We start from the raw sequence: 13,616 nt of genomic DNA, 5'->3' as shown, positions 1-13,616 counted from the left end.
CTTATATATTCAATATTTATTATATATATATATTTATTATACAGTACGACCTCGCTCAACGCAACCCTCGTTACACGCAACTCCTCGATAATTGCAACACCCGATTTCTTAACATTGTAGACTCAGCTGTTCAGAAAAGTATAGATTGTAAAAAAGTACAGACCACAATTTCTCAATTTTTCAAAAAATAAATAAAGTAAAATGAAATCCAGAACTATTCGATTTACTTTAATTTTAATGGTTAGCAAAGGCATCTCTTTTTGGAAATAGGTCTCGTGGCCAAGTGAAAATTTACCCTCGGTTTTTGCAACCACCTCAGTTTTCGCAATTGGCCAAATTTTAATAGGTTGCGTTGAGCGAGGTCGTACTGTATATATATATATTTATTAAATATACAACCGAAGAATGTTGGTAACTGTGGCTTTGCTCTGTGTCCAGCGTAACTTCTAGTCGGGCATACCCGGCAACAAAAATATTACTTGCTGTGTTTCTTTCTTAATTCAGTTGCGCGTTGCAGTCAGCGTTTGCCAGATTTGAGATCATAAACATATGTATATATTTATATCATTTTATCATTTTTACAAGACGCTTTAGCATTTTTCTTTTTTTTTATATGTTTTTTTTTATTTTTGTCTCTGTCTTATTTGCTTCAAAGGTATTTTTGTTTTTGAGTTTTATTGCCATTTGGCGTTGGGCATCGCTGTGGTCTTTTTTATATGCGCAGCGCACGTCTTAAATTTTTAGAGGCGTTTCGCGTTAGACACGTGATTTACGAGCATCGCACAAATTACAGGGATCGGGCCAAAGCCGGGCCCCACAGCACTTGACACTGAGAGGGGGCTTTATTGTCCGGGAGCTTTATTGCCCGACAACGATGAGAATTGTGGCCACGTCTTGAAATTGAAGTTGAACTTGATTTGCGTTCGTGTTTATGCAGTTTAAGTTTGATAATATATTTAGTTTGCTTGTGTTTGTAATTAAATAGATGGGTTGTTTGAACTCCCAGTGGACAGTATCAAATTGTTAAAATCAACACATTAGCGAATCGTTTGAGTCGACCTTGAAAAGGTTTTCGCAAATTAGGCAACCTTTTTAGTTTTGTTTTTCTGGTTACTGCTGCTTATTTTTGTTTCTATGGTTCATTTTAAATAGCCGAAGTCAACAAATATAAATAACATTTATGAGCACTAAATCAACAGCACTCATGAACAATTCAGTTTCAATGGCAAATACACGGTAGGCAAAATTAATTGTATGTGCATTGAACAGCTAGAGAACTTAATGTTTCTAACATAAACTCAATATGCTTCGCTTTGGCACACTTTAGTTAACAAATTAACATGTGCAAATGCATACAAAGATTTAATAATGAAAAGAACCCTGGCAGTAGGGGTTCGTCATGGTTGTTCTGTTAATTCTAGAAATACGAGTATTTGTATTTGCTTATCACATATTTTACTTAATTATTGCTGGCATTATTTAAGATGTCATATCGCTTAATTATGAGGCATTTCATACCTTAATAAATACATTAATATATACACTTGCTACTTTACTAAAACATGTATTTGGCGGAAACATATTCATATATAATTTTGCTGCGGCTTGATTTAAAGGACAAATCATGGAAATCCGTTAGGGTTAAGCAAAGTTCTGAGAGTTTAAGAAAGTGTAAGAACAAAAAAATACCTTTGAAGCTTATAATAATAAAAGCTTAACTCTTTCTTCTTTGTTTATATTAACACTAGCGGGTACAACCCGGCCTTGCCCGTATTTTATAAAATAAATGTTCTCAAAAAGCTGTGAAAATTATTTTGAAACTGATCGGACGGTTAACAAACAACTTTCATAAAAACGATTACGAAACACGTCTCGAATGATTTTTCTTATAGATCTCTGGAAATAAATTTGAGCGCGAAACGTCACCCACCACCCTTAACGTCTTAACGTGCACCTACATCACATAAGGTAACTACAGTGAAAATTTCAGCTTCCTAGCTCTTACGGTTTGGGCTGTGCGTTGATCACCAATCAGTCAGCCAGTTAGTCAGTCAGTCAGGACAAACAGTTTTATATATAGAGATAAGTAGTGATAGGATTGTTTTATTTTGTTGGCTTAGATTCTTATAGCATAAGTATTATCTTCATTTTTATTCGTTTTCTGCTCTGCCTGCCAATCGATTGATGTTTTTTCATACTCTATCGATCATCATGCCGATATTAATAAGTATAATTATCGATTCGATGAGAATGTCCAAGCGGTTACTAGACACTTAGAAGCGAGAATTTAGGATAGTTGCAAATGATTTACAAACTAACTTAATCAGAATTAGAGACAAAACTTTTTTTTAAATATTCTTAGTCTTTTCATTTCGACTAAATAATATAACACGTAATTTTTAACTGAAACAATCGAAGAATACAGAAGAAAATTGTCTACATAGACAATATAGATGAAATTTTTATAAAATACATTTGGATAGCAAACCTTGATTGAGATGCTATTCCGCTTCGAAATGGTTTCCGTTTTGGATAAATTTGTGACATTCTAAACTTAACAATTAACTATTTATAATATTCAATAACTAGCAAGATTATTTACTTTGGAATTTTAAAGTTATATACATATTATATTTATATACATATTAACAAAATAGCAAGAATGGCATAAGTTACATTTTGGGGAAACCCTTTTATTGGCTTTGCCTTGTGCAAACAAGGAATTATAACCTTACTAAACATTCGTACATATATTCAGTTGTTTTTTTCTATTTCTTTCATTTTATATTTTGATATATTTTCAAGTGGAATAGCAAAAATGATGAATCATGCTGCGCTCTAGGCAAATTTTCAAGCATACTATCACTTTCTGACACCTAATCGGAGAGCAGACACATTCGTTTTTTATTGTTTAGCATTTAAATTTTAATTAGCAGCGTTTTGTTTCATCTTTTGATCAATGAACAATTAAGACTATCGAATGCTTTCAGCCCAGCACTTGAGTGTGTTTCTGTGTGTGTGCACTTGATTAAAATCAAACACTAGATAATTCGACAGTTGCCAAGTCATGCTAAATGAATATGCATAAAATCTGTGCAAATATCAACTATGGGCGTTTAAACAAAGGCGCGCGAGCCGAGCAAAATGCATTTCAAGTAATTTGTTTGGATTTCAGATATAAAACCTATATAGAAAAAAAATAGATATGTATAAAAATACAAATAAAATGTTGCTGCGCCTGTACTGAAGGTCGAATACGATTCACAAATGCGCCAAAAAAACTGATGATGAAAGTAGCAACAAAATTAGAAATCGAACGAGCTGAAGCTATTGTTGTTGTTGTGTTGTTGTTGTTGTGTTGTTGCTTGTTTGCCCATTAATGAATAGGAGCTTAATGTTGTACGTATGCAAATTTTGTGTGGCTGAACTTTAGGTTTGTAATCGTCGTAACATGAAGTCATCAGCATTACAGTGCATAGATACAAGATACAAGATACACAGCTGCACAGACAGTTAAAACGCAGCGTTGCCTGACATTGAACTTGAGCCGTCAAAACAGAGTCTGCTTCGCTCTAACGTGGCTAAATAGCGGAAGCACATTCAGCACAGCTACAGATCATAGTTTTATTTGTTCGCAAGCAATTGCTAATGGGATGGTACCAAATTTTTGATTAACGCATGCTTGCCCGTGATGGGATTATGATCATAAACTGGTGCTAATTCAGTTTCAGTCAAGATATGCAAAACTTTTGGCTATGACTAACACAACGTCCACAGCGTGAATCGCCAAAACTGGCGAAACGGGGCAAAGACAAGCTAAGTATAAGTCGAAATGTAAATAAGCCCGAATGAAATTTCTGCAAGTTCACGCGATGAACTTGAAAAAGACGCGCCATGGGCGACAGCAAAAACTGTAACTCTTTGGGGGCAAACGAGTCCCCCGGCTGCTGTTCGACACTGGGCTGGACTGCGTGTTGGCCCAAACGTAGCCCGCCAAACTGACCGACTTAACCGGCAGCTACCCGTCTTGATTCGTGCCGCATAGGCTTCATCGTGGCATGAGCCGGCAGCGGCGACTCATTTAACCAGCGGACAGCAACGCGCGCGCATGCGCAGTAGCTGTCGAGATCGAAACAATCGAACAAATATATACATATCTTTATACATATATCATTGAGCGCTGGTATATCAGCTAAGGAGAGCAACACGCCCATTGCGTAAGTGCATTCTAAATGCAAACATCATCGAAAACGTGTTTAGAATTTCACAACTTATATAGCGACTAAATTGTCCTACATATATTTGGGCGGGCTGTTGAGCCGGATCTATGTGTGTGTGAGTGTTTCTTGGCGCGGTTTCGCTTAAACTATAATCAGTGCATATGTGTTGAATATGTGTGCTACTATATCTCAAGCATTTCGATTGCCACAGAATTGTGCATGTGATGAGGCAATCTTTGTCCACCAAAAACAGACAAGTTGTAATTTTTGACAGTGTACAAAAATGTGAATCGCGTTTCAATAATGGAGAAAACAAAACAAAACAAAAAACAAAATTAAAAAGATTTGCTTTAATTTAAAAATAGTTTAAAATAGTGCATCAATTTCCCTTTTATTTATAAAATACGTGTATGTAAAGCTAACTCCACAACTGTTTTGAAAATTTTTGGTTTATGTGTGATCTACTTTAAATGATACGTGAATCTTTCGTGGAATATTCGAATTTTTTATAATTAGAGACAATAAAACATAGAATGGTGGTTAAAGAATAAAACACAAGCGTTACTTAATTTTTAATTAAATATTAATTGCTTGCCCGTAAACTTTATTCTCCACATCGAATTCGTCTGAAGAAATAATTATTTCATGTTTATAATGGATTAGCTACAAGTAAAAAATTAGTTTGTTCAATTACTCAAATGAAGCATTTCTAATTATAAATGTACTCAAGCTTTTCTGGTTTCTGCTTTTAATCGGCTTGAAGTTAGCTTACAAATTTTCAAATAATAATAAAAAAATATCTGATAAAACTTCTTCAAGCTTTTCAACGTATATCTAAATCTCTATCATAAGCCCTAAAGCCTTTCGCTGCGCCAAGAGACGTACATTTTTAAACTGGGCTAATTGGACACAGTTAATAAGCCGAAAGTCTGGGGCGTGGAAGACTAGTGACAGGTGGCATGAGGCAAACGGTTGCAGTTATCGCTGACTGAAAAATGTGTTATAAATAATGATTATTTTAAACAAATTTTTTGTCTGACATGGTACCACAGCTACAACCAGTAAATTGAGCGTAACCTGTTTTTTTTCCCTTTTTGTTTTTTGGCCACAAAATGCACTTGTAATTAATAACAGAGTGATGGGAAGAACTTTAACGAGCGCAATGCCCTTCGCTCGATCACAAACCCTTGAAATCGTTGTGGTAGGGCAGTTCTGTATGGAAGATCTTGACAGTTGACCAATAATAAATGGGCTTTTCTTTACTTTGAGTGACAAAAGAATTTGTGATGTGGCCAGACAAATTGTGTCTGTGACGAATGCATATTGAAGGCAACGCACGTAGAACCGATTGTGCCGACACAAAGCCAAATGTATCTGTATCTCATTATTGTGTACCTATATATATATATATATATATATGTATCTGTAAATGCGATGCCAGTTAGCTTGTCGTATCTCAATTTTTGGCCGGCAGCGTATTGGGGTTAATTGAAATACCTCTCTTTTTTTCTCCTATTTGTGCAATTTTTGCCTTTAATAGACTTAAATGTTTCTTCAAAAAAAAAAACCCACTAAAAATTGAGCATTTAATTTGCATATAAAGTAATTTGGTGGAATCGCAGCGCGCCCACGACTTTAGATTGTGCTGCTTTTTAAAGGGCATTAAAACTATAGCAACACGTTTGTTACAGTTCCATATGCTATATTAGGTCGATATGATATACTATGCTGTTCATTTCTGAGAATAGGGAAGCTTTTCGGAGTTTGTGTAAGATCTTTTGAAAGACTGAAAAATGTCCTATAGAGCTATGAGGTATTGTGAACAATATTGAGAAGATTTTGCTAGTTTCACTGATCATTCCGGTGGCAGTTTGGGTGATTTATACATATATTACCATATAATCCGATCAAGAATATTCAAATACTTTCTGGGATCAGAAAGTCACTTTTCGTGACGGTATTATAATACCCCACACAGGGGTATTTGACAAAAAAAAAAAACAAAAAGTTTTAATATTTTGAAAACCAAATATATTTGTAAGTCCCCTTGTTATGGTAATTATTCAATATGAATTTTTTCTTACCATTTTTTATTAATATTCAACAACTGACAAAAATCCATTTATGAGCGTATTTATAAGTCGTAGCTCTTGAAACTTCTTTATTTATTGATTTTTTACATTTTGCTTGTGTTTCGGCCTTTAATGAACGTCCGCGTGCGGTTTATGGGTCAACGTCAACGGGCAAATATTTTTGCTTGGATTGCGCTCGAATTATTTTGTGAATTTCGCTTTGGCCACTTCTTCAGTTTTTCTGTTTTGATCGCCAACCGGTTCGGCTAGCAATATGTGTGTTATTGTTTTGCTTTCATGTTTCTTTTATTTCGTTTTTGCACATCCATTATTTCTGTTGCATCGATGTAATCGGAAACTTGTTGAACTTGAACTAAAAACAAAAAAAAACACATGCAATCGCCAGATATCAGAGAATTTTGATAGCTGGGGCGGTCCAGAGAGCTTGGCCAGAACCAACTGCAAAGTGAAACAAGTCAGTTGGAAGCTCCCTTTACAAACATTCCAGCTACCTTCTATACATACATACACATACACACGAGCGCATGCGCGCACGTCTGCGTTGGGAAATGTATTCCTGCATAACTTCGGTGTTTATAGTCCGATCTTGATCAAATTGAAGGGGTATATATATGACAAGCAAATGTGTGGAAATACCAAAGGGTAGGCTCTTGCTAGAGAATTTGAGGCGATTGAGGGGAGATATCTAAGGAGCGAAATATTCTTAATCAGTGTATAACAAAGCAAGACAAATTTACTTTAAAAGAAATAGATTCTAATCGGGAATTATGGCGTTGGAAAGAGGTATCGATAAGATATAATTAACTTGTTGAATAGTATGGTATAGGAGATACCTTTCGACAACATCGCATATATATATTCGGATCGGAGATGCTTCCTGCTGACTGTTACATACATTTTCACAAAACCATTTAACTTTTTTTAGACTTTTTCAATGGATTCAGGGTCGCAAAATTGAAAGTCGTTTGCAATTTACAATCACTTGCTAATATGTATCTAGAACGTTTTACTAATTAGCACATCTTACAGATACGTATTTGTAGCTGTTGAAGATGCTACTGGCCTACTTGCTGATAGTCTGCCTGTGCCTGGACTGCAGCCGCTGCCAGCTGTTGGTCGATCTGGTGCGTGACTTTGAGACGTCGCTGCTGAACACACGCATACCGGACACTACGGCCTTTCTGCCGGAATATGATTTCATCATAGTAGGCGCGGGATCGGCGGGCTGTGTGCTGGCCAATCGGCTGAGCGAGATTAGCACGGCGCGTGTGCTGCTGCTGGAGGCAGGCGATCAGGAGACCTTCATCAGCGATGTGCCTCTGACGGCGGCACTTACCCAAACCACGCGCTACAACTGGGGCTACAAGGCGGAGGCCACGCCCAACGCCTGCCAGGGCCTGCGCAACGGCGTCTGCAATTGGCCCAAGGGACGCGGCATCGGCGGCACCAGCCTGATCAACTTTATGCTATATACGCGCGGACATCGACGGGACTACGATGGCTGGGCTGCGGCGAATAATACAGGCTGGTCGTATGAAGAGGTGCTGCCGTATTTCAAGAAATCCGAGCGCATTGGCATACCCGATCTGTACAAGTCGCCGTATCATGGACGCAACGGTCCGCTGGATGTGCAGTACACGGACTACAAGTCGCGGCAGCTAAAGGCGTTTCTCAAATCGGGCCGCGAACTGGGCTACGATATAACCGATACCAATGGCGAGCAGCTGCTGGGCTTTTCGCGAGCCCAGGCCACCATACGGCACGGCCGACGCTGCAGCACCAGCAAGGCCTTTATACAGCCCGTGCTGCAGCGCCGTAATCTGCACATATCCATGAAGAGCTGGGTCACCAAGCTGCTCATTGATCCCAGCACAAAGATGGCCGTGGGCGTGGAGTTTACCAAGCACCGTCAGCGTTATGTGGTGCGTGCCAGCAAGGAGGTCATCTTGTCCGCTGGCGCCATAGCCAGTCCGCAGCTCCTGATGCTGTCTGGCGTGGGTCCGCGCGCGCATCTCGAAGAGCACAACATACCCGTGCTGCAGGATCTGCCCGTCGGCTACAATCTGCAGGATCACATTACACTCAATGGCTTGGTATTTATGGTTAATGATTCCACGGTCAACGACGCCCGTCTTCTTAATCCCACGGACATCTTTCGCTACATCTTTGCGGGCCAGGGACCGTATACCATTCCCGGCGGTGCAGAGGCATTTGCCTTTGTGCGCACGCCCAGCTCCAGTTTCGGTAACATCATTTTGCTGTGTTCTGTGACAATTTTATTTATTATCTTTTATCCTGCAGCTAAGGACTATGCGGATATGGAGCTTGTCCTGGGAGCTGGCTCCCTGAGCGGTGATCGCTTTGGCACTCTACGCGATTTGCTGGGCATTACGGATGAGTTCTATGAGAAAATGTTTGGCGATTTGCAGCACAAGGAAACGTTCGGTCTGGTGCCAGTGCTGCTGCGACCCAAGAGTAGTGGACGCATCTCTCTGCGCAGTCGCAATCCCTTCCACTGGCCACGCATGGAGCCCAACTTTATGCAGCATCCGGACGATGTGCGCGCCATGATCGAGGGCATTGAAATGGTAGCTACCCTTAAACATTCCTGGGATTTCGCCTAACTCTTGTTACCTCTCAGATTCTGCAGTTGGCACGCACCAAGTCCATGCAGAGGATGGGCACCCGTTTCCATGCGCGCCCCTTTCCAGGCTGTGAGCACCTGATCTTTGCCAGCCACGACTATTGGCGCTGTTGTTTGCGTCTCTACGGCTCCAGCTTGCAGCATCAGTCGGGCACCTGCAAGATGGGGCCCTCCACGGATGCTACGGCTGTCGTAAATCCGGAGCTTAGAGTTCATGGCATTCACCATTTGCGTGTGGCGGATGCATCTATCATGCCGCATGTGCCGGCTGGCCATACGAATGCAATCGTCATTATGATTGCCGAGAAGGCGGCGGATATGATCAAGAATGCGTGGCGCATGAGAATCTCGCCACTTGACGGTATGGCATGAGGGAGGGCATTACATTTTATTTAATTCATATTTATTGTTTAGCTTATGTACGAGTCATTAGATTAGGAGGTGCCAAGTTCTTGTGTGTGATAGGTTGTTGTTATTAATTTCCAACACTGTGCTCAGTCAGCCAACGGATATGGCCAAAGGTTACCAAAATTAGGCTTGCCCCAAAAAGTATTTAACCCTAACATTTAACAAATTTTAATTTGCAAAATTTTTTTGGAATAGTTAGCTATTCCACAGAACCAGTCGGAATATAATTGAATTTTTCTAAATTCGAATACAAACCCTTGCCCCGAGTATTTTATCAAACTTTGTTAAAGCGTATTTCCATGTGATTTAAAAAAATGATTTCCTTTTTATTTTAGCTAAGTATTTTTATAGCTTAAGTTCTTTGAATAAACAAGTTATACATTATTACATTGTTACATTTGTATCTGTTTCACTCTACGATTCAAATTTTAATTACCCGCCAAAACGTAAAGGTAGCCCTCGCTTGTTTCACACATATATATGTCTCGCTCTCAATTTAAAAGGCATGCGCGAAAACAATTGATTGCAGTTCAACTGGGAACTGGTTCCGGTGCTCGTAGCAGCTAGCTTTCAGGCGAGTGCACTTAGTAGTTTGTCTGTCTCACAATAGATGGCGATTTATAATTAGTTACTTTCAATGTCTTTCTAGACATCTTGCTTAAGTACTTTCTTTAACATAATTAAAAGCAAAAAAAATTCATTCAAGAAAATAAAAGCAAGCAAATATTAAAAAAAAATTTAAATTTTTGTATTTATTCCAGTCTAGTGTTAAAATTGTTTTGATTTCGTTTACCGCGCGTTTAATGCGCCGACTCCGCAAATGTCAAGCGTGGCTGACGTCGCGTCGCTGTCTCAGTCGCAGTCGCAGTCGCAGTCGCTGGCAATAATTTAACCGTTAGTCGAGTTCAGTTTTTTGGCGGCTTTCATGTGCGGTTGAACGTTACGGAACAACGTTGGGCGTAACGCAACAGAATACCAGAGGGCATAAACTACTTGACGTGAATATTGCGTTAATTCTAACAAGGCGAGAATTATTAAAATCGGAATACAATTAAGGCACGAGTATTATAGCCAAAACAAAACCAGACCAAAGTGAATCTTGGAGTAAAGCGAAGGTGAATTATAATGAATAATATATAATATAATAGCATAAGCTCAGCCTACACGTGGCCTGGCGTGAGCAGGTGTGTGTGTGTCGGTTGTTGTATGCGTGTGGCAAGAAAAAAACTTTATTATATTTGGCCCCATAGGGCGCTTTAATCAAGTAAAAGTAAAAGTAAAAGCAATTTGGTTTAACTCTGCATTGTTATTGCTTTTGTTTTAGTGAAATTAACTATTTTTATGAACTCACACACGATACCATACATACACAGACGACTTTGCGTGCTTTGTTAAGGATTTCATTTGATGCCCCCCCCTCCCCAGCTCGGAGTGCGCCAGGCCCAAGGCCTCGTCTGGTGGCGGTCGCGTTTTTAGAGGTTTTTAACCCAGAATTATGTACGTGAGATTGTAACCTACTTTGAAGCGTCTGCCACGTGGCGTATGCGCCCTGTTTTAATTAAATGTTGAAATAACTAGGGTGGCAACTGCTGCAGTCGGCCAGAACTCGTAATTATGCTCAACTGAAATAACTCAAGTATTTGTTGCCTAAATGTAAAATACTCGAGCTCTTTTCGCAACGTCGGCAGAAATACTCGTATCTGAGGCGCAACGAGTGCTTCGTAGGCACCAGAAAACGACGTCAAGTGGCCAAGATTAAAGCGTTGCACATCAATTATATGGCTTAAGCGCCACGAGCACCAGGCAAGTGAGCATTTGAATCCTTGTTTACTTGAAATTTTCGTAGTGTCCCATAAATCAATAGGACATTGCCCTTAAGCTATCGCTAAACTGCTTTTTGTTCTTACCGAGATATGAATAATGATATTACAAATGCACTGGAGAAAGTCTGTTAGCCAAATATTGTGTTCAAATTTAAACAAGATAAATGTAAGAAATTGAAGTGAATAGTCTGAGGTTTTTCTTCATTTTGGTTGGCAGTGTGGACTTTCAAAATTTAAGGAAAGCTAATGTTTTGCGTGCGAAACAATTGTTCATTTCATTTCATACAATAAACAAACAAAAAAAAAAAAAAAAAAAATTGTTCATTTTGTATTAAATCAATTATTAAAGTATAACTTGTACTTCTAGTAAACATTGTTAAATTTGGCGCCCAACTTCGTGTTGAATGCAAAGTAGTTCGTTGATTTGTTATTAATTCTTAGTATAAGTATTAATATTAGTTAATGTTCGGGCCTTGTGTTTCTTGTCAAACCAATTTAAGTTGCAAGCAATTTTTGTTTGTTTCACAATGCTAATTGCCATTATGTACCCAAGCGTCGTTTTGTTCAGTAAGTCTGTCTGTTCAGCTGTCATTCTGGCACTCTACCTACCTGGCCGCCTGTCCGCCTGCCTGCCTGTCCGGATACATTTGGCATATTTAATTCTGTGGCAATTCATCAGCGAGTTTTGTGTGTGTTTTGTCTATAATTTGCAGATCCCTTAGCTGTAATAATGGCACCCGCATAAAGGCAGCTCCACAAACGAAAGCGCACAGTTACGATAATAATAAAACAGTAAAAAACAATATAAATAAAAGGGGAGCAAAAAACAAAACGACACCATGAAATGCACGAAACATTACCAAGTGAGGCAGTCATAGTCACATAAATGGAATGACAATGGAAGCAGACACAGTTGTTGCCTTTCGCACACATGTGAGGCAAGGTGTACGCACGCCCGGCATACACCCACACCCACACACACGCCTGCGGCTGTGGCCCCTCAGAAAAAGGCCAAGGCAACTAAGGCGGTAGCAAATGTTGCCACAAATGTCATGTGTTCGGACTGCAACTAAACATTACGAATACGCCCCACATTATGTTAGCTTCATGCCTCACATTGCGTATACGTAAAGTTGCCACAAGAATATTACCCACAGTCACGTAGCAAAGCAAATGCTGCCTCGCCGTTTTAGTGTGTGTGCGTGACTTGCTGTATGTGCGTGTGTGTGTGTGTGCGGGTCGCTTATCAGCCATCATAATAATTGTTGGGGCAATTCCCTGGCACTAAACGCACGCTACACGAATGCATGAACCAGCGGGTACGGACATACAAATATCTCTATGTATGTTGGAATGTGTATATATATATATATATATTTATATATGTATGTGTGTGTATACATGCATAAACACGCGACCATTTGGTCAGCCAGCCACATTAAGAGTGGCCAGTTGGAATGTTGCCCGAGGCGCTCAGTGCGAGGCATAATTACACACGCATTTGGTGGTCATAAAAAGAACATTTGTGCAGATGTATAATGCAGAAACAGAAAAAAAATGAGGGAGAATACACAAGCTGGGAGTGCTCGACTTGGAGTATTAGAGATGCCAACTTACAATAAAAAAATATATCAAGGATTTGTCTCAAAGCGAACATATATTCTACATTTTTTATACGCTAACTGATAAACAAATTAGGCTGGATTAATGCAGATACATACGCCTTATAGGGTACCACATGCCTTTCACAGATTGTAACACAATTTTCGTTTAATCTCTTCTTTTTTTTATTATTTTATTACAGGGTATAAAAAAGTATGTGGGATAATGAAAGCTCAACAGTTGTACGAGTAACAAACGAAATTTAATATTTTTGTGTACCTTTAAAGTTTTTTATTCGACCTGGCATGTTCTACTCCACTTTATGCTTTTGTGCTTCCAACAGTTTTTTTAGTAGTTGAAACAAAAGAAAAAATCATTTCTGGCAAACTATTATTTAAGGAGGATCATATAGCCATCTACGTCAAAACTTTGCTTGTTTTTGTCCAACTTGTTCAATTTGATGTACACCATTCCGGCTTTTTTACACAGTTTGCTACCTTTGAGGAATTCATTTATGGTTCACTTTAGAGCTGTTTCGTATAGAAACAGTTCATACAACTACAAAAGCATATAAAATATTGGAACTTTTAAGGAACTTTAACTGAAGATATCTCGTATTCGTATTCAGACAAATTCGTGTTTGCCTGAAATTCATGCATTTAATAGCTAAAATAAGTACTTATCATAAATCATTTTTGCGATACTTAAAGGGTTTCCTTGCTGGACAAATTATGACAAACGTTTGCAACGTTTTTTAGGTCTAAGCCATAAGCCGCAGTTAACATAACACTGAGCACATCATTTTGGGGCCTTAGGCAAAGCCTGT

General features: G+C 39.0%; 1 protein-coding gene across 1 annotated transcript; it reads left to right on the top strand.

Annotated features, from left to right (window-relative positions):
* Positions 1 to 7,348: 7,348 nt before the first annotated feature.
* Positions 7,349 to 9,559, top strand: LOC135439665 (glucose dehydrogenase [FAD, quinone]). The gene is made up of 3 exons (XM_064698424.1): positions 7,349 to 8,557; positions 8,615 to 8,901; positions 8,955 to 9,559. The coding sequence occupies exons 1-3, from the start codon at positions 7,366 to 7,368 to the stop codon at positions 9,327 to 9,329; spliced, it is 1,854 nt and encodes a 617-aa protein (XP_064554494.1). The 5' UTR covers positions 7,349 to 7,365; the 3' UTR covers positions 9,330 to 9,559.
* Positions 9,560 to 13,616: the final 4,057 nt, after the last annotated feature.

The sequence above is a fragment of the Drosophila montana genome, unplaced genomic scaffold (assembly GCF_035044405.1).
Source record: "Drosophila montana isolate Dmon_TW-CO22-7 unplaced genomic scaffold, ASM3504440v1 contig_778_1, whole genome shotgun sequence".
NCBI classification, from domain to species: Eukaryota; Metazoa; Arthropoda; class Insecta; order Diptera; family Drosophilidae; genus Drosophila; species Drosophila montana.
The sequence above is the reverse complement of the archived record's forward strand: the minus strand, read 5'-3'. Positions and strand labels throughout refer to the sequence as shown.

Coding starts and splice junctions, on each gene's coding strand:
- LOC135439665 (XM_064698424.1), top strand. CDS start 7,366: ATGCTACTGGCCTACTTGCTGATAGTCTGCCTGTGCCTGGACTGCAGC. Junction 8,558..8,614: donor CACGCCCAGCTCCAGTTTCG/GTAACATCATTT, acceptor TTTATCCTGCAG/CTAAGGACTATGCGGATATG. Junction 8,902..8,954: donor TGATCGAGGGCATTGAAATG/GTAGCTACCCTT, acceptor GTTACCTCTCAG/ATTCTGCAGTTGGCACGCAC.